Here is a 26,159-nt window from a genome sequence, read left to right on the forward strand (position 1 = left end):
TAAGAAAAATCGATGGGGTGCCTAAATTTTTCGACGAAAAAAAAAATTTCAAATCGTTTTAAAAAAATTATTTTCGGTTGTGGGGGTCAATCACAATAATTTTTGGTGAATAGACGTACCCCCGAATTCCTACGCATTTTCGAGAAAAAAATTCCTAATCGAAAATGTAATTTATGGCTAGAAATGTTGCCCGAAAATTTCATGCGGATCTTTAAAATGTTATAACTTCTGAACGGATTGACGGATTTTAATATTCAAAAAAGCAAACGACGCGTATTTTGGTGAAGAATATGTAGAAATTGTAAAAATATTCGAAAAGTTGATTCTTGACCCCGAAAAATGAGAAAAACCCTATAAAAATGGTCCAAATTTCAAACAGCCATAACTCTTACAATAGTGAATATATTTCAATGAAACTCTTTTCTAAAGTAGAGCTCATAGGTACCTACAAAAAGGTATTAGACAACTTTTCTGTAGGGTGTCAAACAAAATTACTAAAAATGAAAAACTAAATTTTAAGAAAAATCGATGGGGTGCCTAAATTTTTCGACGAAAAAAAAAATTTCAAATCGTTCTAAAAAAATTATTTTCGGTTGCAGGGGTCAATTACAATAATTTTTGGTGAATAGACGTACCCCCGAATTCCTACGCATTTTCGAGAAAAAAATTCCTAATCGAAAATGTAATTTATGGCTAGAAATGTTGCCCGAAAATTTCATGCGGATCTTTAAAATGTTATAACTTCTGAACGGATTGACGGATTTTAATGTTCAAAAAAGCAAACGACGCGTATTTTAGTGAAGAATACGTAGAAATTGTAAAAATATTCGAAAAGTTGATTCTTGACCCCGAAAAATGAGAAAAACCACTTAAAAATGGTCCAATTATCAAACAGCCATAACGCTTACAATAGTGAATATATTTCAATGAAACTTTTTTCTAAAGTAGAGCTCATAGGTACCTACAAAAAGGTATTAGACAACTTTTCTGTGGGGCGTCAAACAAAATTACTAAAAATGAAAAACTAAATTTTAAGAAAAATCGATGGGGTGCCTAAATTTTTCGACGAAATTAAAATATTTTAAATCGGTCTAAAAAAATTATTTTCGGTTGCAGGGGTCAATTACAATAATTTTTGGTGAACCGACGTACCCTCGAAATCCTACGCAGTTTTGAGAAAAAAATTAATTACTGAAAATATGCCTGACCAGGCGTTGACCTATTCTCCTGAAATTTTTCGGCGAAATTGAAAAGTTTCAAATCGTTCCAAAAAAATTATTTTCGGTTATGGGACTCAATAACAATCATTTTTGGTGAATACACATATCCCCCAAATCCTACGTACTTTTCAGAAAAAAATTCGAGTAGGTGTGAAATAGTTTGACGAAATTAAAATATTTTAAATCGTTCTGAAAAAAATATTGTTAGCTGTGGGGGTCAATTACAACCATTTTTAGTGAATAGACATATCCCCGAATTCTTACTCAGTTTCGAGAAAAAAATTCGAAAAGATGTGAAATTTTTCGATAAAATTAAAAAATTTCAAATCATTCGGAAAAAATTATTTTTGATTGCAGGAGTCAATTGCAATCATCTTTGGTGAATAGACATACCCCTGAAATCCTACGCATTTTTGAGAAAAAAATTATTTACCGAAAATCTAATGTCTGACCATACGTTGACACTTTTCACTGAAATTTCATGCATATGTTTAAAAATTCATAACTTCTGAACGGATTGGAGTATTTTAATATTTTTAAATGCAACACACGCGTACAATCACACACGTATGCAATCATATTTACATTAAATTTATTTTTGTTACAGAAAGCCTGTGCGGACCCCACGAGAAACGCTTATTGAATAAACTGCTGTCGGGGTACAACACCTTGGAGCGACCAGTAGCCAATGAGAGCGAGCCTCTCGAGGTGAAGTTTGGCATCACACTGCAGCAGATCATAGACGTGGTATGTTATGTTTTTCGTACTTGCATCATCATCGATCATTACAATTCTTTCTTACGATATGGAGAAATTTTGTTACCAATTTAATTTTATATTGCGTGAAATTAAACGTGACGTAAGAGACTTTTGTTGATTCACTGTATTTTCGTTTCCATTGGCAGTAAACTGCACAATACGACCACCGTACAGAATTGTAAGCAAACACACACACGTACACAGACATACGACACATATAATCGATAGAACTTCGATATGAAAGATTTTCTATTATGACCCCCCTCCTTTCTTTCGTCATATATAAGGAGTTACCTGAATCGTATATGAATACTGTTTGTTACCATTCGATCGGGTTTCTTTTCTCGCCCATTCATTGCACCGCTGACGCAAATAAAAAAAAAAAAAAAATCCACAATGACATAACTGCGACGTAGCGAAATATAATGGCTGGGGGAGGTATGATAAAAGTTTATTCACGACGCTAATGGCAGGGAATAAAAACGCGGAACTGTAGGGGTGAATGTAAAAATAATAAAGTTGGAAATAAGTGAAACGAACATTTGGATATGTAGTACGATGCTGCTGGAGTTTATTTGCCAGTGAAAGTGGGACTGAGAAGTGTGGCATTATATAAAATATTTAGTGTCAATAGCCGCGTAATATTTCCAGAGATTTCTTCCACGGAAGATTGCAAAAGTCGCGGCGACGCGGCGCAATTTCCGCGGCGAGATACACCTTAGAAAACTGCCGTCCTGCAATCTTTGCGTGAACTGCAAAGATAAGGAGGTTCGCGATTAGCTGCACGAGTTTTTGCTCGTCAAAATATCGGTCTTATCTAAATGAGAGCGCGGTTAACGGGGCAAAGGGGGGGACGGAATGAAAAGAGGGAAGAGGTGGTGAACGAGGCAGATTGCATTACGTTCTCCATTTTCGCTAGCCTTACTTTGCCCATTTACTTTATGTACCCTTCCTTTTGTGCATCGACCCACCATCACGCGAAACACCTTTCTACTACGTAAGTGCCGTAGATTCCGATGAGCGAAAACATTTACGACTCTTATAAAAGATTCTTCGCGAAGATGCGTAATTATTGCCTGTTTTCATTTTGTTTAATAATTTTTAACCGTTCGTTGGGAGCTACGATGCTCGATAGACTAGTCTTCGACGCGTGTGGCATGCAAATTTAATTAAAATTACAGCTAGACCGACAATTTACGTAAAAAAAACACCATCCGCATAGACCAAGCTTAGAACGTTGTTTTTTAAAGGCATTTTAATTCAATTCCTTCGAGAGTTGCTGAAATTAATATTGTCCGTGTGTTTCGTATACAGCATTACCTTTCCTAGTGCTTTACGTAAAGAGTAATTACAGCGGCAAACGTTCTTCGGACCATGCAACTTTGCACGGAACAAAGTAAACAGCACTGGAAAATTCCGATATAAGACGTACTCGGAATGCAAATACGTGGAACGTAATTATTTCAGACAACAAGCGCCCCTTTGTACCTGCGTCTGTGTGTCTGTTTGTAGAGGACATTTGCGAAAAGCGTAGGAATTCAGATATAAAGCTGACGGAACGTCGCGTTGCAATTCAATTGAAAGTGACTGCCGGCCACAAAGACGCAATAGAAACGAAACGAGTTCGAAAGTGGAATTAAAGAGAGTACAGGCGCGAGTTGAAAAAATTCATTTACATATACAGGGTGTTCGGCCATCCCTGGGAAATATTTTAATGGGGGATTCTGGAGGCCAAAATAAGACGAAAATCAAGAATACCATTTTTATGGGGTTTTCCCCATCTTTCGGGGTCAAAGATCAACTTTTCAAATATTTTTGGAATTTCTACGTATTCTCCATTAAATTACGCATTGTTTGCTTTTTTAAACAGTAAAATCGTCCAATCCGTTCAGAAGTTATGATGTTTTAAAGATTTGCATAAAATTTCAGTGAAACATATCGACTCTATGGTCAGACATTAGATTTTCGGTAAGGAATTTTTTTCTCGAAACTGAGTAGGATTTCGGGGGTATGTCTGTTGAACAAAAATGCTTGCAATTGACCCCCGCAACCGAAAATAATTTTTTTAGAATGATTTGAAATTTTTTAATTTCGCCGAAAAATTTAGGCACCTTCCCCCTGTCGATTTTTCTTAAACATTCGTTTTCCATTTTTGATAATTTCATTTGACGTCCTACAGAAAAGTTATCTAATACTTTTTTGTACGTACCCATGGATTCTACTTCAGAAAAAAGTTTCATTGAAATATATTCATTATTATATGAGTTATGGCTGTTTGAAAATTGGACCTTTTTTGTTGGGTTTTTTCTCATTTTTCGGAGTCAAGACTCAACTTTTCGAATATTTTTGCGATTTTTACATATTCTCTAACAAAATACGCGTCGTTTGCTTTTTTGAACATTAAAATCCGTCAATCCGTTCAGGAGTTATGACGTTTGAAAGATTTGTATGAAATTTCGAGGAACCATTTCTGGCCAGAAATTATAGTTTCGGTAAGGAATTTTTTTCTCGAAAGTGAATAGGATTTCGGGGGTATATCTAATGATAAAAAATGATTGTAATTGACCCCTGCACCGGGAAATAATTTTTCCAGAACGATTTGAAATTTTTCTTTTTCATCGTAAAATTTCACTCCTTTTCGAATTTTTTTCTAGAAAATGGGTAGGATTTTGGGTGTGTGTCTAATGACGAAAAATTATTATAATTGACCCCCGCAATCGAAAATAATTTTTTTAGAACGATTTGAAATTTTTTTTTTTCCGTCGGAAAATTTCACATCTTCTCGAATTTTTTTCTAGAAAGTGGGTAGAATTTCGAGGGTATGTCTAATGACCAAAAATGATTGTAATTGACCCCAGAATCTATAAATAATTTTTATAGAACGATTTGAAAAATTTGTTTTTCGTCGAAAAACTTAGGCACCTACTCCTGTCGATTTTTCTTCAAATTTCGTTTTTCATTTCTAATAATTTTGTTTGACGCCCCACAGAAAAGTTGTCTAATACTTTTTTGTAGGTACCCATGGGCTCTACCTCAGAGAAAAGTTTCATTGAAATATATTCACTATTGTAAGAGTTATGGCTGTCTGAAAATTGGACCACTTTTTATGGGGTTTTTCTCATTTTGCGGGGCCAAGGATCAACTTTTCGAATATTTTTGCGATTTGCACATATTCTCCATCAAAATACGCGTAGTTTGCTTTTTTAAACATTAAAATCGTCCAATCCGTTCAGAAGTTATATCATTTTAAAGATTCGTATGAAAATTCAGTGAATCATATCAACGCTATGGTCAGACATTATATTTTCGGAAAAGAATTTTTTTCTCGAAAGTGCGTAGGATTTCGAGTATATACGTAATGACCAAAAATGATTGCAATTGACCCTCGCAACTAAAAATAATTTTTTTAGAATGATTTGAAATTTTTGAATTTAATTTTTTAATATCTTTTTAACGAAGCCTCCATCAACAAATTGGTATTCCTGATTTTCGTCTTATTTTGGCCTCTAGAATCCTCTATTAAAATTTTTAATGGGGGATTCTGGAGGCCAAAATAAGACGAAAATCAACCCAGTTTCCAACCATGTTTCCAAGATAGTAGATTGTCTTTTTCGTGCTATCCTTTGTATGAATGCTTCTTTCACACTGTTATGAAACAGTTAATGTTTTAAGCCAAGTGTTTTTGGGTTTCTGTAGATAAGGACTATGTTTCTTAACTATGAAACAACTTTACTTGCAGAAACACTGGAGCACTTGGTCTACAATATCAAATACCTTGCAGTTGGAGAGAAGCATTCGAAACAAAGAACAGCAAAAACAAGACAATCCAGCTACTAACAGGATAGAAACACCTGGAAACTCTATACTCTATACTATTAAGTAAATTACTATTATTATAACGCGCCAAAAGTACCGAGTAAAAATATTTCTCGTACCAATTCGTATTATATTTATTTATTCAGGTTAAATTTCCGAAAAAATATAAGCGTTAAGATAAATACCGACGCGTTTCCAGGGCTTTTCCTTGTCAGAGAATGAAATGGTCTTGACTGGGTTCGTTAAGCTGAGATATCTCGTGGGTGGTTGTCCGTGTTCGCTTTCCCGTTTCGAAAAATAAAGAATGAAATACGAGATGTCAAGAACCATGAAGGAAGTCAAATGCGCCATCGTTAAAAATTAATGTATACGTTTGAATGCGTGAGAAGCGTCATTTCGAATTCCTAGTGAAAAGCGAGCCGGGAAGTGCCGCGCGGAAGTTGACAAATGCGACGCGCGGAAAAGAGGAAAATGGTTTTCGCGATCGGGAATTGCGAAAACACCATTCCCCTCGAAACTGAAAATAATCAACAAGAGCAAAATTGGTCGACTCGCGGAAACGAAAACGCGATAACAGCCGGTCGGCATTCGATGAAAAAATACACGCGAATAGCCGGAGTTTTGCAATTCACGAAGCAGCCAATTCATCGCTGGAAACGTACGCAAATATTTAAGCGCGTTCGAGTAATTTTACTTGAGGAAAGGGAAGTGGAAACTGGCTAAGCGATGGAACCTGTTTTTTCCCCTTGGAAGTGTCTTTTGCTACGATGCACGAAACTATTTTGTTTTACGCGCAAAACCTCGGATCGAATAAGCGCGCAAAAAGATGACAGAAAGCGTCAAATAACGAAAAAGCTAGTATAATACCTGTGCGCGAAGCAAACAACGTAACGAGCGAATCTGATTAATTTTACGCATCGTGCTTTCGAGATTGTTCCTTTGTTTTTGCGGCCACATAAAAATGAACGTGTAGAACCGTTTAATTCCCTCCGTCACCGTCGTTGGCGATCCTACAGGACCGTCCAAAAGTCATCGCCATTCCGGAGTTCGATAAGTTCAGAAATTTTTAAAATTATTTCACTGTGGATATGTTTCATTTCCGGAACCAATGCACTCGAACGTCGTTAGAAGATTACACGCGAGCTTGTAAGAAGCGAAAATGACAAAGAACAACGTCCTACCGGGGATTTCTCTGACAAATTTAATTTACTCCTTTTCACGTAACACGGCGAAAAGAGGTCAAAGAGAATTTTATTCCGAACTGAATTAGAATCTCGCCGGCTACAGCCTCGTTAATGTTCCGCATTCGGACTTCGATGTTCCTGAATTAAAATAGCGTTTCACGCGGAACCGCGGAAATTAATCAGACTCTCGAAAGAGAAAGCAACGGAATGTAAAAATAAGTGCAAGGCGAGGCAGAATTTTCCTGATCGATCTCTTTGTTCGGCATCGCGTACAATTTTCATGAGAGAAAACGCAGGCTGATGTAAACCCAGCTATCTATATTATTAAATACAAAATTTTTCGTTTAAGTTACCAGAAACCGGCGAAAAATTAATTGGAAATACAATTCAAACGATTTCAAAGGATTTACGTTATTTCTTTATAAAATGGAATTATATACAGGGCGTTCGGGATTCTAGAGGCCAAAATAAGACGAAAATCAAGAATACCAATTTGTTGATAGAGGCTTCGTTAAACAATTATTGACGTTTAAAGTTCCGACAGTACTGAATTTTTTTCTCGAAAATGCGCAAGATTTCGGGGGTATGTCTAATCACCAAAAATGATTGTAATTGACCCCCACAGCTACCAATATTTTTTTCAGAACGATTTTAAATATTTTAATTTCGTCGAAAAATTTCACACCTTCTCGAATTTTTTTCTAAAAAGTGGGTAGGATTTTGGGGGTATGTCTTTTCACCAAAAATGATTGCAATTGACCCCCACAACCGAAAATAATTTTTTCAGAACGATTTGAAATTTTTTAATTTCGCCGAAAAATGTGGGCACCTACCCCTCGTCGATTTTTCTTAAAAATTAGTTTTTCATTTTTAATATTTTTATTTGACGCCCTACAGAAAAATTGTGTAATACTTTTTTGTAGGTACACATGAGCCCTACTTTAGAAAAAAGTTTCATTGAAATATATTCACTATTGTAGGAGTTATGGCTGTTTGAAAATTGGACCCGTTTTATGGGGGTTTTCTCATTTTTCGGAGTCAAGACTCAACTTTTCCAATATTTTTTCAATTTCTACATATTCTTCACTAAAATACGCGTCATTTGCTTTTTTGAACATTAAAATCCGTCAATCCGTGCAAGAGTTATGATGTTTTAAAGATTCGTATGGAATTTCAGTGAAACATATCGACGCTATGGTCAGACATTAGATTTTCGGTAAGGAATTTTTTTCTTGAAAGTGCGTAGGATTTCGGAGGTATGTCTAATGACGAAAAATGATTGCAATGGACCCCTGCAACCGACAATAATTTTTTTAAAACGATTTGAAAAAAAATTTTTCTGCTAAAAAATTTCACACATACTCGAATTTTTTTCTCGAAAGTGGGTAAGATTTCGGGGGTATATGTATTTACCAAAAATGATTGAAATTGACCCTCGTAACCGAAAATAATTTTTTCAAAACGATTTGAAATTTTTAGTTTCGCCAAAAAATTTGGGCACCTACCCTCTATCAATTTTTCTTAAAAATTCGTTTTTTATTTTTAATAAATTTCTTTGAAGTCGTACGGAAATGTTGTCTAATACTATTTTGTAGGTATCCATGAGCTCTACTTCAGGAAAAAGTTTCATTGAAATATATTCACTATTGTAGGAGTTATGGCTGTTTGAAAATTGGACCTTTTTTGTAGGATTTTTTCTCATTTTTCGGAGTCAAGACTCAACTTTTCCAATATTTTTTCAATTTCTATATATTCTTCACTAAAATACGCGTCGTTTGCTTTTTTGAACATTAAAATCCGTCAATCCGTTCAGAAGTTATAACATTTTAAAGATCCGCATGAAATTTTCGGGCAGACATTTCTGGCAAGAAATCATATTTTCAGTGAGGAATTTTTTTCTCCAAATTGCGTAGGAATTCGGGGCTATGTCTAATGACCAAAAATGATTGCAATGGACCCCTGCAACTGAAAATAATTTTTTCAGATCAATTTGAAATTTTTGAATTTAATTGTTAACAACTTTTTAACGAAGCTTCCATCGACAAATTGGTATTCTTCATTTTTGTCTTATTTTGGCCTCTAGAATCCCCCATTAAAATTTTTCCCAGTAGTGGCCGAACACCCTGTATAGGGTGAAGCGATCTAACAATGCACACCATCAGAGGACCAAAAAAATAATACATTACTTTAGGATTCTTAAAATGCCTAATGCTTGTTAATCTCTGCATTAGCGTATCAATATTGTACAAGTCATCCAATATGTATTAGTGTCCCCAAGAATTTACTTTGATTTAAAAATTCTAGGATGCACGAATAGTTAAGTTGAACTCCTGTTTAGATCTCAAGAGCAATTGTGGCTCTGGTGGTTTAAAGAGCAACTATGTTTGCTAATGGTTTAAAGTGCAACTATGTTTGTTGCTGGTTTGAAGTGCAACTATGTTCCCCGACAGTTTATTACGTATTCGATTAAAACAATAGAATCAGCCATAGCTAACGAGGTCCTCCAGACTCGTTAGATCGAATTTTGTAGATTTGATCAGTTTGCTTCGTAGTGAACGACGTACGAGCATAGCGTTTCGAATTTCTAAGTAATGAAAAATCTACTGTTGCATCGTAACAATACTGTCTGGTTTCTCAGTTGTATCTGTCATATATCCCCAAGGAAGGCTACAGACATACGCTGTCTGCCTTTTAAGTACTATACTGACGAACAAAGTCTGACGGATCTCTAAAGGGAATTGTGATTCACAATACCTTCAAAGCTCGACAGTGTTGTTGCGTTGAATTTAATTTCTTTAACAATAATTTCTGGTATTTTTCAATATTTTCTCCCGTCTTATTTTGGCCTCCAGAATCCCCCGTTAAAATTTTTCCCAGGGGTGGCCGAACACCCTGTATGTGTTGGCTCTGGTTTTAATAAAGGCGTGCTTATATGAACTAATAGTACGTTTAATATACGCTGAATTCTCTTTTTACTCGGTGGGTACGTTTCAAAGTACACTGCACAAAACACGACATATTGCTTATGGTAGAATGGAGAATTTCCCCTATAACCCTGAGAAACAGTCAACAATAATGAAACGGTATTTATAATGTGGAAAATCCCAACAAATGCAGAAGAATGTAGAATTTTTATATTTTTTCAAATTATCGTTCGCGAGTGGTCGAATTGTTCGAAACGCGATTTCCACGCTTCCGTAAAATCGTATGTCATCTAATGTTGGCTAATGGAAAGCGTTCGAAAGTCTGTAGCAAGAATTTTTTTAAACGAATCGGGTTTAATGGCCGTTGGCAGCAAATCGACCATAAAACGTGCATCGATTTTACGCCAAAAGTGCAGACAATTGGAACTTGAGGCGAGCAAAGAGGTGCGCGTATAATTTCTATGATGGTCGGTTTAACGACCGGTTTCGGCTGCTGACCTATTAAAACGATCAGCTTTATATGCAATTTGATAAAAGAATTTCGCGTTGCATTTCTCACCTTTTACAATGAAATTTTTGTACGGACGTGCAACCTTCGGAGACATTTCTTTGGAAGTTGTTTTCAACAAACTCGATCTCCCGCTAGGTACACAGGCGTATTGTTCGTCGATAACTTCTTCCGATCGTAAAACAGAGTTTGAGAAAATTTCGTTTAAAAATTTACAGCCAATCTCTGCGCTATGGCTTCTCGCTGACGAGACTCGCGATCCGTTTCATTTTATCCCGAAGCAAACAGGCAGCTGACCTTTAATTTCATCGCGCAGAGTCCTCGATGTTCCTGTAATTATACCAGGACCAACGATGTTGAATAAAATAATCGAGTTTGGTAAAATTGCGCCGAATTTGTTTGTTCCCTCGCGATTAAAAATGTGGCACACGTGACTGAAAGTGGCCAGTGACCAAATTTATTTGGGGTAATCAGTTACGAAGTAGTTTGTTCATTGATACTATCGTTGAAGTGCGTTCGTTTGATAAATCACTTTGAAATTCTGTTGAGTCTGTGGCGGTGTGCGGTTCCCTACAGAGCACTGGTAAACGAACGATTGCAGCAGCAATTTGTGGTTATTGGCTCTCCAGTTTTTGGCGTGAATTTTACGACTAGCTGGCTCTTTGCGCCCCTCTTTCATTTCCGCGCTTACGTTCGTTTTAACATGTACATTATACACCTGTTTCCAATCTTGAATCGTCAAATAACAGTTGATTTTTACGTGTGTTTCAGGATGAAAAGAATCAAATACTAACGACCAACGCGTGGCTGAAATTGGTAAGTGGAGACGAAGTGGAGAATAAAATCGAGTTAGGAAATATGGGTATAATGGGAAAGTCGGAGGAAAGAAGAAAATTAAGGAGCTTTAAATTATTATTGAAACTGAAGAACAGTTTGGCGTTAAAGTTGCAGAAACGAGCATGGAAGTAGCGGCATTCGAGCTAAAAAATGAGAAATTTAAAATGCATTTGCGGTAGTATCACTTTATTTTTCCCTCTTTTGCGACACGGCTCGCTTACAGGAAATCAATATACGGTAACTAATACTTCCCTGTCACGGTTGCTATTCTCATTTCCATCGAGGTGGTACAACGCTTCCGATAAAGAACGCATCCCGTCATCTAGAACAACAGTCTATGTTGGAAAATAAAGCGTTAAAATAAATTGAGATTCCTAGGTTAATCAAATTCTGATAATATTTCAAAAATATTTCATCTTGATCAGGCGTCGACTCTGTTTCTTTAATAAATTCTAGGGAATATTCAAAGCTTATGCATATTGGTTTGGTATTGTTTGATTAAGCGATCACAGCTTTCGATGATGGTAGAAGGTAGATATGAAATCCTACTCAGTTTCGAGAAAAAAATTCCTCACCGAAAATATAATTTCTGGCCAGAAATGTTTGCCCCAATTTCATGCAAATCTTTAAAACGTCATAACTCTTGAATGGATTGACGGATTATAATGTTCAAAAAAGAAAACGACGCGTATTTTAGTGAAGAATGTGTAGAAATTGAATAAAAATGGTCCAACTTTCAAACAGCCATAACTTCTACAATTGTGAACATATTTCAATGAAATTTTTTTCTAAAGTAGAGCTCATGAATACATACAAAAAAGTATTAGACAACTTTTCTGTGGGGCGTTAAACAGAATTACTAAAAATGGAAAAGCAATTTTTAAGAAAAATCGACAGGGGGTAGATGCCTAAATTTTTCGACGAAAAAAAAATTTTCAAATCGTTCTGAAAAAAATATTTTCGGTTGCAAGAGTCGATTACAATCATTTTTTGTCATTACACATACCCACGAATTCCTACGCATTTTCGAGAAAAAAAATTCCTTACCGAAAATATGTCTGACCATATTATTGATATGTTTCACTGAAATTTCATGCATATCTTTAAAATATCATAACTCCTGAACGGATTGAAGGATTTCCATTTTCAAACAAGCAAACGACGCGTATTTTGCTGGAGAATATGTAGAAATCGCAAAAATATTCGAAAAGTTGATTTTTGACCCCGAAAAATGAGAAAAACCCCGTAAAAATGGTCAAATTTTCAAACAGCCATAACTCTTACAATAGTGAATATATTTCAATGAAACTTTTTGCAGAAGTAGAACTCATAGGTGCCTATAAAAAAGTATTAGACAACTTTTCTATAGGGCGTCAAACAAAATGACTAAAAATGAAAAACGTTGTTTCAAGAAAAATCGACAGGGGGTAGGTGCCTAAATTTTTCGATGAAAAAAAAATTTTCAAATCGTTCTGAAAAAATTATTTTCAGTTGCGGGGGTTAATTACAACCATTTTTGGTGAATACACATATCCCCGAATTCCTACTCAGTTTCGAGAAAAAAATTCATTACCGAAAATTGCATGTCTGACCATAGCGTCGATATGTTTCACTGAAATATCATGCAAATCTTTAAAATATCATAACTCTTGAACGGATTGAAGGATTTCCATTTTCAAAAAAACAAACAACGCGTATTTTAGTGGAGAATATGTAGAAATTCTGACAATATTGAAAAAGTTGTTCTTTGACCCCGTAAAATGAAAAAATCCCCGTAAAAATGGTCCAATTTTGAAACAGCCATAACTCTTACAATTGTGAATATATTTAAATGAAACTTTTTTCTGAAGTAGAGCTCATGGATACCTACAAACAAGTATTAAACAAAATTTCCGTACAGAGGCAAACAAATTTATTATAAATAAAAAACGGATTTTAAAGAAAAATCGACAGTGGGTAGGTGTCTAAATTTTTTGGTGACAAAAAATTTTGTCAAGTCATTCTAAAAAAATTATTTTTGATTACTGGGGTCAATTACAATCATTTTTGGTGATTAGACATACCCCCGAATTCCTACTTGTTTCCAAGAAAAAAATTCGATTAGGTGAAATTTTTCGGCGAAAAGTTTCAAATAATTTTGGAAAAATTATTTTTAGTTGCAGAAGTCAATTGCAATAATTTTTGGTGATTAGACATACCCCCGAATTCCTACGTGTTTTCGAGAAAAAAATTCAGTACTGTCGGAACTTTAATCGTCAATAATTGTTTAACGAAGCCTTCATCAAGAAATTAGTATTCTTGATTTTCATGTTATTTTGGCCTCTAGAATCCTCCATTAAAATTTCTCCCAGGGTTGACCGAACACCCTGTATATCAAAGCATGATTGTACTTAGAATCGTATGGAATTCGTAATTTTTATCAAAATATGAATATTATTTCCATTATAATGGGCCACAGTTCAATGCCTTTGTCTTTATGGTTCTCCATGTGACGGACTGCAAAAATGTTGCTGGCTAATAAAATCGATTTTTCATTAACATTATTATCAGTTTCCTCGATTTTTCTGTCTAAATTTAAATAGAAAAATCATCGGAAGAAAACACTATCTGCAACCTATCGTGAATATAATTCATTGTAAGTTATTCGAAATTTCGAAAAGAAGAAAAATATCTAATTTTATTCCGACAGAGAACGACTGGTAGCTTGAGAATCGGGAATGAGTAGAGAGCAGGATCTTGGGAAGGGCTCAACTAGAATCGAAGGTTCTCCGAATATATGGAATAAATAAAAGATAGATGGATAGAATGAACGTTGGTCGGACGGGGTTAAATCCGTGATCGAATCTGCAAGAGGGTGGATGCATCATAGTCGATTTAGGGAGCTCCCATCATTCTTTCCGCGTTGCAGCTGGACAGGGAACTGAAAACAGAGAGGACTGGCAGTCACGGGGGATAGGAACGTAAGGTAAACTGGAGTGGGTGGCTCTAAGGCGGAGAGGATTCGAGAAAATCGAGGAAGCAGAATGATGCACTCTTGCGTCTTTCTGCAGCCCCGGGTCGAGATGAAAAGGACGGGGCACGTTTTCTGACGTTGCTGCCTCAAATAAAGGGATGAAAACGAAAAGTTGCAGGACGGTAGCTGCGAGCCAGTGACGTTTCGGCTCTCCTACGATACGAAAGTACTGCATGGGAATTTATTTAACAACACGATGCTCCTCGAGACTACGCGATACATTTTTTATTATCTCCTTCATTTTCTTCGAAACGCGAACGTCTCTGAAGCCTGTTCAGCACGACTTCTTATCATCGTTTCGAGACAGGGTTGGTTTCACGAGATTTTACGTGCAAGCAAAGCACGGATCGATCTTGATCATCCCCTGCTGCATCCATTTACAAACTGGACGAGCAGACTTTTTAGAATAGCTTCCCTTTTTCCAAAATTCTTTACCAATAGTCCGTGTTTCTGAGTAATATTCACCGTTCCTTCAAATTTCATTAGAAATAAATTCATTTGTGGTGTTCATGATTAAAATTTCAGCGAAAGATATAAAAAGATAGGAATTTTTTCTGCTCAAACAACACACTGTTGTATCTTTCCAATTTCCAGAGTGGAACAAGATTAGTTGCAATCAAATTTGTAGTAACTTACGAAGCAAAAAATTATATTGCAGGTTTGCGATACCTTACGAAACAAGGTATCTGTTCGTAAAATAATCTTACGATATTTTTATTGTCCCCTAAAAATATATTCCTGGCAATGTTCCTGACCTCGTAAAGAGTTCAATCGTAAAAAAAGAACTTGTCACAAACCCGACGCGGGGTATTTTTATATTTATCGAGCTTGATAATTCTCGACGAAATTCCCTCGCTTTTTAGGAATATTGCATGTATCGTGGATTTTATTATTCTACACGTTACAAATTTCTCCGCGTAGGTCGATGGAAGATAAACTGTAGTTTCGTTATTTATCGCCTCTAACTGAAATTCTCTGCTCCCGGTACGAATAGTTGGAATTAATCTATGACTATTAATGACCTTTCGACCCTCTTCGTTCGGCTCATTATTTTTATCTGCCTCTTAAATCACATCGTGTCGATATCGTCCGGCTTTTCAGTTTATAGCTATTTTATTGTCTTCGAAGGGATTGATTTCTGGCTACTCTAAAGATTTCCTTCCTGCCGGCCGATTCGTCACATCATTTCTTATCCCTTTTCACTTCGTCACCCTTTTCCTTCCTTCGAATCTCTTCGGAATCTGATTGCGCCCGGACTCTTTTAGTTCTGCTTTTTGTTTGGTCTCTCGTTCTCAGCGATCGGCCGCGAACCCTTCGGAAACCAGGCGAAATCCTCGTAATAATGCCGAATGATCGATCCGCGGAGAAAAAAGGACACGAACACGGAAACTTTTTTAGCAATTAATTAGTCCTGGACCTTCTCGTGGTTCTTACGGTGCCCAGTCCACTCGTTTTGTAGTTTAATCTATTCCCTCCATCTTGTTCCAGGATATGAAAACACGAATATCGCGAGATTTGCACCGATTTCTTTCGAACCCCGTTAATTGTATGAACGACCCTAGTAGCACAAAAATATTGGGTAAATATTGATTTTTAATAATTTTATTTGACGCCCTACAGAAAAGTTGTCTAATACTTTTTCATAGGTACTCATGAGCTCTACTCCAGAAAAAAGTTTCATTGAAATATATTCACAATTGTAGGAGTTATGGCTGTTTGAAAATTGGACCATTGTTATGGGGTTTTTTTCATTTTTCGGAGTCAAGAATCAACTTTTCGAATATTTTTACAATTTCTACATATTCTACACTAAAATACGCGGCGTTTGGCTTTTCGAACATTAAAATCGTCCAATCCGTTCGGAAGTTATGGTGTTTTAAAGATACGCATGAGATTTCAGTGAAACATATCGACGCTATGGTCAGACATGAAATTTTCGGTAATGAATTTTTTTCTCGAAACTGAGTAGGATTTCGGGGGTATGTCTATTCACCAAAAATGATTGTAATTAACCCCCACAGCTAACAATATTTTTTTCAGAACGATTTGAAATATTTTAATTTTATCGAAAAATTTCACACCTTCTCGAATTTGTTTCTCTAAAGTGGGTAGGATTTCGAGGGTATGTCTATTCACCAAAAATGATTGTAATTGACCCCCGCAACCGAAAATAATTTTTCCAAAGCGATTTGAAATTTTTTAATTTCGTCGAAAAATTTGTCCACTTACTCGAATTTTTTTCTCGAAAGTGGGTAGAATTTCGGGGGTATGTCTATTCACCAAAAATTGTTGCAATTGACCTCCGCAACCGAAAACAATTTTTCCAGAACGATTAGAAATTTTTCAATTTAATTGTTAATAACTTTTGAACGAAGCCCCTATCAACAAATTGGTATTCTTGATTTTCGTCTTATTCTGGCCTCTAGAATCCCCCATTAAAATTTTTCCCATGGGAATATTCTATCTCTAATATTAAATAAAGATTCGTTTTATAATGAGAAAAAATATTCTATTTCTGATATTACATAATGTTTCATTTTATAATAAGAAATAATATTTTTTTCGTAATATGAAATAAATATATTTGAATATTAAAAAAGATTGAATCTCTTTTTAATATATGAATGTGTACACAATATTTTCTGCTACTAGGGGAGTATTTGCAGCGAATATTAATTAATATTTCAACATTTGCAAAACTCTCTCTTTCTTTTCTATCGTCGTATATCTCTGTTATCTCTTTTGTATTAAATTCAAACGAATGTATATTTTTGTAGTTTTAATATTAGCAAAAAGGATTTAGGTCAGTTTAACGTCGATTCGTTAAAAAGAGTACTGTTTGTGAAATATCTCTATTCCAGTTTTTGCTCGAACAGTGAAGTGTGTATTTTCATTGATTATTCTAATCGATGTTCCCATTCCAATCACTAACAGATCGCATGTTTGAACAAACAGCTCCATTAAGAGCCAATGCAAATTTTTACGGACTTCTTTCTCGTTCGTTTTAAATGTTTTCCAATAGAAATAGTTCATTCGATATAGATCTTCTCAGACATAATGTATGGTATTGTACGCGATTGCAAAATGAAAATTGACACTATTTTGAACGCAACAGATTGAAAAGTCAGTTAACGTCGCGTCGCAGTGATCCTTTAGAAATAGTTGCTTCGTATAAATTTCCCTCGGATTAGATTTAAACGGCCGTGAAAGTTTCATTTCAATTAACATCGCTGTTTTCTGTTTTCTTTTTTGCCCGCGGAAAATTCCTGGCTGCTTGCGACGGCGAACTTAACAACCGCGGATTTTCCGTTCCTCGGGTGTCTGGGCATTAAAACTACATAGCGAAATTCTCGGCTAATGACGAAGTTCTGCGGAAGAGAGTATTAATTCCCGCGGCGTCGACCGCTTTGAAGTGGCCAATCAAACTTGCGAATGCATTAAGCTAAATAGAATTTCGAAGCAGCGCTTGAACGCGACGTGACTGGCTTAATTCATAGACTGTTATGAAATATCCAGGCGCCTCGAGACGGACACACACCTGGTCAGTTGGTTCGCGATCCATTGGCGTATCGAGGCCCTTTTCTGACGTCACTCACTCTCTCCGTATCATTGAGAAAGGGATGGTTCTTCTTGGGTCTCTTCAATCTGGTCGAGTGCAACCCTGGTTCAAAGTAAAATACCCAGAAAACGCAATATGGAAAGGTCATTTTGCAGTCAAGGTTCGATTCCTTCAACCAGTTAAGTGTGTTCGACGACTATAAGGACTATAATGACTAAAAGGAGATTGTTAAGAAATTTTTGGCATCGCCTGGAAATGAAAAATTCATGCAGGATCTTTTAGAGTGCCAAGTAACAAAAAATGTTATCGCTTTTCCGAGAAACGATGGAAAAGTTGTCAAAAATACCTTCAAAGTATGAATGAAAATGTTAATAAGAGATTCTAGAGGCCAAAACAAGCCGAAAATCAAGAATCCCAATTTGTCGATGGAGGCTTCGTTAAAAAGTTATTAACATTTAAAGCTCCGCTCGTTCTGAATTTTTTTTCTCGAAAATGCGCAGGATTTCAGGGGTATGTTTATTCACCAAAAATTATTATAATTGACCTCTGCAACTGAAAATAATTTTTTCAGAACGATTCGAAAATATTTTTTTTCCGTCGAAAAATTTCACACATTTTCGAATTTTTTTCTCGAAAGTGAGTAGGAATTCGAGGGTACGTCTATTCACCAAAAATGATTATAATTGACCCCCACAGCTAACAATATTTTTTTTAGAACGATTTGAAACTTTTCAATTTCGTTGAAAAATTTCAGGAGAATAGGTCAACGCCTGGTCAGGCATATTCTCAGTAATTAATTTTTTTCTCGAAAGTGAGTAGGATTTCGTGGGTATGTCTAATGACAAAAAATGATTATAATTGACCCCCACAGCTAACAATATTTTTTTTAGAACGATTTGAAACTTTTTAATTTCCTGGAAAAATTTCAGCAGCTACCCCTGTCGATTTTTCTTACAAATTCGTTTTTCATTTTTAATAAATTTGTTTGACGTCCCACAGAAAAGTTGTCTAATACTTTTTTGTAGGTATTTATGAGCTCTACTTCAGAAAAAAGTTTCATTGAAATATATTCGCTATTATAAGAGTTATGGCATTTTGAAAATTGTATCATTTTTTGGGGGTTTTTCTCATTTTTCGGGGCGAAGAATCAACTTTTCGAATATTCTTGCGATTTCTACATATTCTCTAGCAAAATACGCGTCGTTTGCTTTTTTGAACATTAAAATCCGTCAATCCGTTCAAGAGTTATGATGTTTTAAAGATTTCCATGAAATTCCGGGCAAACAATTCTGGCCAGAAATTATATTTTCGATTAGGAATTTTTTTCTCGAAAATGCGTAGGAATTCGGGGGTACGTCTATTCACTAAAAATGATCATAATGGACCCCTGCAATTGAAAATATTTTTTTTAGAACGATTTGAAAAATTTTTTTTTCGCCAAAAAATTTCACACATACACGAATTTTTTTCTCGAAAGTGGGTGAGATTTCAGGGGTATATGTATTCACCAAAAATGCTTATAATTGAGCCCTACAGCCAAAAATATTTTTTTTAGAACGATTTGAAATTTTTTTTTTTTCATCGAAAAATTTAGGCATCGATTTCAGGCAAAAATTTCAGGAGAATAGGTCAACGCCTGGTCAGCCATATTCTCAGTAATTAATTTTTTTCTCGAAAGTGAGTAGAATTTCGAGGGTATGTCTATTCACCAAAAATGATTATAAATGATCCCCACAGCTAACAATAATTTTTTCAGAACGATTTGAAAATTTTTTTTCGTGGAAAAATTTCAGGGGAATAGGTCAACGCCTGGTTAGGCATATTCTCAGTAATTAATTTTTTTCTCGAAAGTGAGTAGGATTTCGAGGGTATGTCTAATGACCAAAAATGATCGTAATTGACCACCGCAACTGAAAATAATTTTTCCAAAACGATACGTAAGTTCCATAATCATAACATTCATACTTTGAACGTATTTTTGTCAACTTTCCCGTCGTTTCTCGAAAAGGTGATAAGGACATTTATTGTTCCTCGGGAGACACTCTAAAAGATCCTGCATGAATTTTTCATTTCTTAACACCCTCCTTTGTTACAATTTGATATTTAAATTCTGATTTTGGCGAAAACTAAATTATATTCGTAAATTTTAATATGTTCAAAATTCGAAATATTTTGAGTTGGATTCGTAACTTTTGGATTGATGTATCAAAACAAAAAAAAATCGTCTTCAATAAAGTCGTTATTTTGATCCAATATTTCGACAGCGCCACTTACTCAGTGTTTGACGATACTGATGGGCGTTTTGCTAAGAGATCGCCACAGTGAACTGGTTGATAAAGCAAAATAGCGATTTTCTCGCCAAGTTAAGGAAATCTAGCCAAGCTAAACAAGTTGTGGGTTCCGTACGATATGTACGATGGTAGGAAAACGAAGTCTACGGGGTGTCGTTAGAAGCGACAAGTATTAATAACCCGCGATACAGGGGAATTAGATTGTCCGGAATCACCGTAGCTATCCGTTCTATCGACATCCCTGGAGATATTCTGGTGGATCCTTCTTTCCGGTGTTCCGGCCAGGAGCTCATAAATCAGTCCATCGCAACTACACGAATTCTCGTGCGGATATCCGAAGTCGTGCATTACTCTTTACGAAGGAACGAATTCCTTTGTAGGAGGAGATTTACTCAGTGCGGCTCTCTTTGTCGATGTATCGATTAAGGACCTACTCTTTTATACCGCGGCGCGTTCGAACTCGGATAGAGCTGAAATCAAACGTCGCTATCGCGAACGAATTTCAGGAAAAAGCGATCACAATCAAACATTATTTACCGAATGGTTGAAACTTACAAGGGACCATCTCGAGCTGTAAATCTCCAATTTTGACGAAACCTCTCAATTATGTAGTTCTCATTAATCTATTAGGCACGTATTTTTTTGTACTGCTAATATTCACTTTAAGGGGTTGAAATCAGCCCTCAACTTTGTTGAATATCTCGGAAACTATTAGAGAAAGAAACTAAAGAGATTTGCAAAACTTTTAATATTTCAAAAATATTTCATCTTGATCAGGCGTCGACTCTGTTTCTTTAATAAATTCTAGGGAATATTCAAAGCTTATGCATATTGGTTTGGTATTGTTTGATTAAGCGATCACAGCTTTCGATGATGGTAGAAGGTAGATATGAAATCCTACTTAGTTTCGAGAAAAAAATTCCTCACCGAAAATATAATTTCTGGTCAGAAATGTTTGCCCCAATTTCATGCAAATCTTTAAAACACCATAACTTCCGAACGGATTGGACGATTTTAATGTTCGAAAAGCCAAACGCCGTGTATTTTGATGGAGAATATGTAGAAATTGTAAAAATATTCGAAAAGTTGATTCTTAACCCTGAAAAATGAAAAAACTCCCATAAAAATGGTCCAACTTTCAAACAGCCATAACTTCTACAATTGTGAACATATTTCAATGAAATTTTTTTCTAAAGTAGAGCTCATGAATACATACAAAAAAGTATTAGACAACTTTTCTGTGGGGCGTTAAACAGAATTACTAAAAATGGAAAAGCAATTTTTAAGAAAAATCGACAGGGGGTAGATGCCTAAATTTTTCGACGAAAAAAAAATTTTCAAATCGTTCTGAAAAAAATATTTTCGGTTGCAAGAGTCGATTACAATCATTTTTTGTCATTACACATACTCACGAATTCCTACGCATTTTCGAGAAAAAAAATTCCTTACCGAAAATATGTCTGACCATATTATTGATATGTTTCACTGAAATTTCATGCATATCTTTAAAATATCATAACTCCTGAACGGATTGAAGGATTTCCATTTTCAAAAAAGCAGACGACGCGTATTTTGCTGGAGAATATGTAGAAATCGTAAAAATATTCGAAAAGTTGATTCTTGACCCCGACAAATGAAAAAAACCCCGTAAAAATGGTCCAATTTTGAAACAGCCATAACTCTTACAATAGTAAATATATTTCAATGAAACTTTTTGCAGAAGTAGAACTCATAGGTGCCTATAAAAAAGTATTAGACAACTTCCTTTGTAGGAGGAGATTTACTCGGTGCGGCTCTCTTTGTCGATGTATCGATTAAGGACCTACTCTTTTATACCGCGGCGCGTTCGAACTCGGATAGAGCTGAAATCAAACGTCGCTATCGCGAACGAATTTCAGGAAAAAGCGATCACAATCAAACATTATTTACCGAATGGTTGAAACTTACGAAGGACCATCTCGAGCTGTAAATCTCCAATTTTGATGAAACCTCTCAATTATGTAGTTCTCATTAATCTATTAGACACGTATTTTTTTGTACTGCTAATATTCACTTTAAGGGGTTGAAATCAACCCTCAACTTTGTTGAATATCTCGGAAATTATTAGAGAAAGAAACTAAAGAGATTTGCAAAACTTTTATTTGTGTAAACAATGTGTTAAGAAATATCACATTTTCTTATTTTTCTCGTTGGATATTAACGATTTTTTTTCTCATGTACAAAATAGGGATAAATTGGAGTTTTGATTTTTTCACAATAAAGGAAGATTTTATATTTGTAATTCAAAATTGGAGATTTACGCCTCGGGATGGTCGGTTGTTAATAAAGAAACGTTCCTTATCAATCAAAAAGCAATCAAAAATACATTAACGAACGACTGAAAAGAAGCCCCCGAAGTTGTAATTAAGTTTAGGAAAATTCGATCTAAATGTAAAACGAAAAGGCGTCTTTTACCGTTATCTCAAAAATTGCTTCGTCCGAAAAGGTTACTTTCGATAAAGGGCACTTATCGTCTGAACTAGTCTCACATTGGGATCAGCGAAAAGGAAATTGGTTAACGAAAGTATATCGTTTCGAATATTGTACAGTTTCCATTTATTATCGAATAAATATTTTTCTGTATTAATCCACTTCGTACTCCGTAGAATCTGCTCGACGTTTAGCGGGCATCTGTCCTCGCTGCGTTTCACAGAATTTGCCAATTCGCGCGATAAATTCCGAAAGTATTCAAATATTTGGCCATACGGGATTCGAACGCGTATTTTTCTTCCGAAAGAACGGCCGCTCGATCGATGAACTATGATGCATGGCAGTTCGCAAAATGTTTCGAGAACTCCGGCGCGCTCTACAAGAGACTGACACGCAGCTGAGCTTCACGGCCATAAGTCAAAACTATGGGATAAAGTTCTGACGAAAAACAAACGAGTGAATCGCGCTGTTGGCCACCTGATTTGTTACCGAGCCGTGAAACCAATAGTGGACAGAATTTTTTTGAGAAAAATAACGCGAGAAATGTGTTTTGGGAGATAGTGAATGCTTAGTAAAGAGCGAAGATACTTTCGTATGAATCTGCGGTAGATTATTCTAGGTCGTTCGATAATGACCTAAATTCTGTAGAGAAACGTACTCCAAAAACGATCAAGAGAACTACAAAAGCCCCGGCGACATTTTTCGTCGGCTTTCCTACGGTCCATAGACGAACGTGTGTACAGAAAGGGTGACCGATCAATAGTCAATCAAACGGGCTTCCGTGCTAATCGCTTACGAAACGAGTTTACTGTCGACGGAACTATTCATTCCCTTCCGGTCTAGTCGATCCAGACGTTGTAGACAGACTTCATCAAGGACAGCGACGGTGAAACGAATTTATGATACGATCGTGATTTCTTCGTCATATTTTAGATTAAACATTTCTACGCAGTTACAGACCCTGGAAACTTTAATCTTTGTTTATTAACAAGTGTGAATTCTTTTCGTAACTTTTATATACAGAGAGTTCGGCCAGCCTTGGGGAAAATTTTAATGGGAGATTCTAGAGGCCAAAATAAGACGAAAATTAAGAATATTAATTTCTTGATGGAGGCTTCGTTAAAAAGTTATTGACGTTTAAAGTTTCACTCGTAATGAATTTTTTTCTCGGAAGTGGGTAGGATTTCGGGGGTATGTCTAATCACCAAAAATTATTGCAATTGACTCCTGCAACTGAAAATAATTTTTTTAAAATGATTTGAAGTTTTTTTTTCCCCCGTCGAAAAATTTCACACCTTTTCGAATTTTTTTCTCGAAAGTGGGTAGGATTTCTGGGGTATGTCTAATGAGTAAGAATGATTGCAATCGATCCCTGCAAATGAAAATAATTTTTCCAGAACGATTTGACACTTTTCAATTTCGCTGAAAATTTCAGGAGAATAGGTCAACGCCTGGTCAGGCATATTTTCAGTAATTAATTTTTTTCTCAAAAGTGCGTAGGATTTCGAGGGTACGCCTATTCACGAAAAATGATTGTAATTGACCCTTGCAATTAAAAATATTTTTTTTAGAACGATTTAAAATTTTCCATTTTTGCCCAAAAATTTAGGCATCTACTCGAATTTTTTTCTCGAAAGTGGCTGGGATTTCGGGGGTATGTGTATTCACTAAAAATTATTGCAATTGACCCCTGCAACCGAAAATAATTTTTCCAAAACGATTTGAAAATTTTCTTTTTCGTCGAAAAATTTAAGCACCTACGCCCTGTCGATTTTTCTTAAAATTTCGTTTTTCATTTGTAATAATTTTGTTTGACGCCCCACAGAAAAGTTGTCTAATACTTTTTTGTAGGTACTGGTGAGCTCTACTTCAGAAAAAAGTTTCATTGAAATATATTCACTATTATAGGAGTTATGGCTGTTTGAAACTTGGACCATTTTTCATGGGGTTTTTCTCATTTTGCGGGGTCAAGGACCAACTTTTCGAATATTTTTATAATTGCTACATATTCTACACTAAAATACGCGGCGTTTGGCTTTTTGAACATTAAAATCGTCCAATCCGTTCGGAAGTTATGGTGTTTTAAAGATTCGCATGAAAATTCGTGTACACATTTCTGGCTAGAAATTATATTTTCGGTAAGGAATTTTTTTCTCGAAACTGAGTAGGATTTCGAGGGTATGTCTGTTGACCAAAAATGCTTGCAATTGACCCTTGCAACTAAAAATAATTTTTTTAGAATGATTTGAAATTTTTTAATTTCGCCGAAAAATTTAGGCACTTATTCACGGTCGATTTTTCTTAAAATTTTGTTTTTCATTTTTAATAATTTTATTTGACGCCCCACAGATAAGTTGTCTAATAGTTTTTTGTAGATACTCGTGAGTTCTACTTCAGAAAAAAGTTTCATTGAAATATATTCACTATTGTAGGAGTTATGGCTGTTTGAAAATTGGACCATTTTTATGGGGTTTTTTCCATTTTGCGGGGTCAAGGACCAACTTTTCGAATACTTTTACAATTTCTACATATTGTTCACTAAAATACGCGGCGTTTGGCTTTTTGAACATTAAAATCCGTCAATCTGTTCAGAAGTTATGACATTTTAAAGATTCGCATGAAATTTTGGGCAAACATTTCTGGCCATAAATTACATTTTCGATTTGGAATTTTTTTCTCGAAAATGCGTAGAAATTCGAGAGTATGTCTAATGACAAAAAATGATTGCAATCGATCCCTGCAACCGTAAATAATTTTTCCAGAACGCTTTGAAATTTTTGAATTTAATTGTCAATAGCTTTTCAACGAAGCCTCCATCAACAAATTGGTATCCTTAATTTTCGACTTATTTTGTCCTCTAAAATCCCCCATCAAAATTTTTCCCAGGTGTGTTCAAACACCCCTGTAATTTCGTGCAATTTATCACATTTTTTACCACGGATTTCGACGGTCCAAGCGTCCTTCTATCGCACCATTGAATTTTTCTTGAAAAAGACAAAAGTTAAGCTCAGTTCCGACGTGCTCGCTTGACACTTAAACGGTAGATGCATCGATCTGGCCCAAAACCAACAGATACCTCTATATTTGAAATCCGGAAGTGGAGAGTTTTCCAACGAGCATGCCGTAAGAATGCTAACCGAACCTGTTGAACGTTTCTGTCGCTGCAATTCAGCCTAGTCGAGCCTACTTGCTGGCCTACCGATTCCCAGACTACACCCAATATCCGAGAAGTAACGTTTCTCGTCGGCGGAGGATACTGCGTCGCGATGTGTAATCAGCCTGATGGTCGAGATCGAGCCTCGTGCCAATGTTTCTTCCAGTCCTCAGGAGAACCTTCTTCCAGTTTGGTCACAGCTGCACCACTCGTCCCAAAATTATTTAAAAATCACTGAAAAATATACACTTAATTATCGAATGTCAGCGATCGATTAGAGCGAACGTTGAAGTGTGGTTTCGCGATTGTATCGAACCTGTTGCGCAGAAATCGCAGCGGGGGCGGTATCGTTCGGCGACGCCTGTCGATTTACTTCTCCGTCGCAGAAACTCGAAAGTAGATTCGATATATCCAGGTCACGTCCA

The 26,159-nt window shown here is 35.9% G+C and overlaps 1 protein-coding gene across 2 annotated transcripts in view; it reads left to right on the forward strand.

The window, feature by feature from the left end:
- Positions 1–26,159, forward strand: part of Nachralpha6 (nicotinic acetylcholine receptor alpha6) — a 325,848-nt gene that overhangs the window by 104,027 nt on the left and 195,662 nt on the right. For both annotated transcript variants that reach the window (XM_076780529.1, XM_076780528.1), the window contains exons 3-4: positions 1,828–1,967; positions 11,183–11,227. In XM_076780529.1, coding sequence (XP_076636644.1) covers positions 1,828–1,967; positions 11,183–11,227 — 185 coding nt within the window. The remainder of the gene's footprint in view (positions 1–1,827; positions 1,968–11,182; positions 11,228–26,159) is intronic.

This window comes from Colletes latitarsis, chromosome 13, assembly GCF_051014445.1.
Source record: "Colletes latitarsis isolate SP2378_abdomen chromosome 13, iyColLati1, whole genome shotgun sequence".
NCBI lineage: Eukaryota > Metazoa > Arthropoda > Insecta > Hymenoptera > Colletidae > Colletes > Colletes latitarsis.